Source organism: Penaeus japonicus, unplaced genomic scaffold (genome assembly GCF_977035675.1).
Source record: "Penaeus japonicus unplaced genomic scaffold, GWHDUDI00000001_assembly GWHDUDI00000024, whole genome shotgun sequence".
Taxonomy (NCBI): domain Eukaryota; kingdom Metazoa; phylum Arthropoda; class Malacostraca; order Decapoda; family Penaeidae; genus Penaeus; species Penaeus japonicus.
The window spans coordinates 9,528,795-9,531,294 of NW_028234426.1; the positions used below are offsets into that span (position 1 = coordinate 9,528,795).

Consider the following 2,500-nt stretch of genomic DNA (forward strand, 5'->3'; position numbering starts at 1 on the left):
TTTATATATTAGAATTTATATATTAGAATTTATATATTAGAATTTATATATTATATATTTATTATTTATATATTAGAATTTATATATCATATATTTATTATTTACATATCAAAAATTATATATTATATATTTATTATTTGTATATTAGAATTTATATTTTAGAATTTATATATTATATATTTCTTATTTATATATTAGAATTTATATATTATATATTTCTTATCTATATATCAGAATTCATATATTATATATTTATTATTTGTATATTAGAATTTATGTTTTATATATTTATTATCTATGTATTAGAATTTATATATTATATATTTATTATTTGTATTTTAGAATTTATATATCATATATGCATTATTTATATATTAAAATTTCTATATTATATATTCATTATTTATATATTAGAATTTATATATTATATATCTATTATTTATATATTAGAATTTATATGTTATAATGTATATATTCGAATTTATACGTTATAATGTATATATTAGAATTTATATATTATATATTTATTATTTATATATTAAAATTTATATATTAGAAGAATGGGGAATTTAGTCTCGTGGAGTGTATACCCTCATCTACCTTATAGATGGAGGGAGGGATGGAGAGCGGGATAGAGGGATGATCAGAGAGAGGGGAAGAATTGATAAATGGTGACTTTGAAGAAAAAAAAACAATAACTAATATCACATATGTAAATACTGGATAGAACGAGTGGGTCATCCCTGGGGCAATTGCAAAGACGAAACTGAGTCAGACGTCTGCAAGGAATATTCGCTACGTTACGGTTTATATCATTCTTTTCTCATTGAGTTTGTGTCTCATTCTATCTCCTTATCCACCTTATCATCCACAAGCAAATCCATATATACATCTACACATGTATGTATTTCCACACACACACACACACACACACACAAGCATACACACACTTCTCCTTTTCTGATCTTTGATTTTCTGATCAAGCAAAGTTTAATAGATTGAAATATTTGAAGTACTCACTCAGTAAAAAAAAGATTAATAGAAGGACATGAAAGACTTTATAAACTAAAAAAAAAGAAAAAAAAGAAAGAAAAAAAAGTCAACTAAAGAGAAGATAACAAAACGAAATAAAATTCTTCTCCTTCCCCTTAATAATCCTCATCTCCTCCTCAGAGCAGCATCCGATCAACCGCAAACACCAAAAGCCAAGAACACATAAACACATAATAAGCACATAACACAAACAAAAAAACAAACAACCACACACCAAGAATCACACACATAAGTCAAAACACCACGCCACGCCACGCCACGCCACACTCCTCTCCGTAACGCCTCCATGACCATCCCCTTTCAGAGCGGCATCCGATTAACCATCAGCATCAAGGCCAGGAACTACATGACCCTCCTCTCCCCCGACATGGGCGCCAAGGTCATCGTCCACTCCCCTCGCCACATCCCCTTCCCTGAGGACGAGGGGTTCAACGTGTCCCCCGGCGTCAGCGTCTCCGTCAGCGTCAGCACGGTGAGGGGGGAGGGGAGGGGGAGGGGTTAGGGTGGAGAGGGAGGGGGAGGGGCAGGGTGGTGGGGGAGGGGGATGGAGGGGTGGGATCGAGGGTGGAAGGGGGAGGGGGAGGGGGAGGGGGAGGGAGAAGGGGGTGGAGGGGTGGGATCGAGGGTGGAGGGAGAAGGGGATGGTGGAGGGGGAGGGAGAAGGGGATGAAGGGGTGGGATGGAGGGTGGACGGAGAAGGGGAGGGGGAGGGAGGGATGGAGGGTAGAGGGAGAAGGGGATGGAGAGGGAGAAGGGGGTGGAGGGGTGAGATCGAGTGTGGAGGGAGAAGAGGATGGGGAGGTGGAGGGAGAAGGGGATGGAGAGGGAGGGGAGGGATCGAGGGTGGAAGGGGAGGGGGATGGAGAGGGATGGATGGAGGGTAGAGGGAGAAGGGGATGGAGATAGAGGGGAGGGATCGGGGATGGAGGGTGGAGGGAGAAGGGTATGGAGAGGGAGAGATGGAGGGTGGAGGGAGAGGTGGATGGAGGGAAGGGATGTATGGATAGGTGTACTAAGAAGAGGGGAGAAAGGGTGGGATGAAGTCCGGAAGAGGAGGTGGAAGGAAGGAAGGGGGGGGGGGGTGATCAGAAAGATAAGAAGAGTTGATGTATGATGACTCTGGAGAAAGTATAGTGAATGCAAGGCCAATTAAGGAAACATATGGTGAAGAATAGGTCGTATGGTTGACGAAAGAGAGACATCATATAGTAGGTATAAACGAAATCTCTTGAACTGAAATATTTATGGTAATCTGTAAGAAAAAATTATAAAACAAGTATGAAGGACCCGTAATCTAATTAAAAAGAATTGTATTCATAATAATATCGATTTCAACTCCACAGAAGAGAATAGAACGAGTGAGTCATCCTTGGGGCAATTGCAAGAACAAAACTGAGTCAGACGTCTTCAAGGAATACTCAGCCATTGTAAGTAGATAACTAAATGA

General features: G+C 39.0%; 1 protein-coding gene across 1 annotated transcript in view; it reads left to right on the plus strand.

Moving 5' to 3' along the window:
• Positions 1 to 2,500, plus strand: part of LOC147469045 (uncharacterized) — a 31,543-nt gene that overhangs the window by 22,896 nt on the left and 6,147 nt on the right. The window contains exons 13-14 of the mRNA XM_086551109.1: positions 1,358 to 1,525; positions 2,397 to 2,480. Of these exons, the coding sequence (XP_086407235.1) occupies positions 1,358 to 1,525; positions 2,397 to 2,480 (252 nt within the window). The remainder of the gene's footprint in view (positions 1 to 1,357; positions 1,526 to 2,396; positions 2,481 to 2,500) is intronic.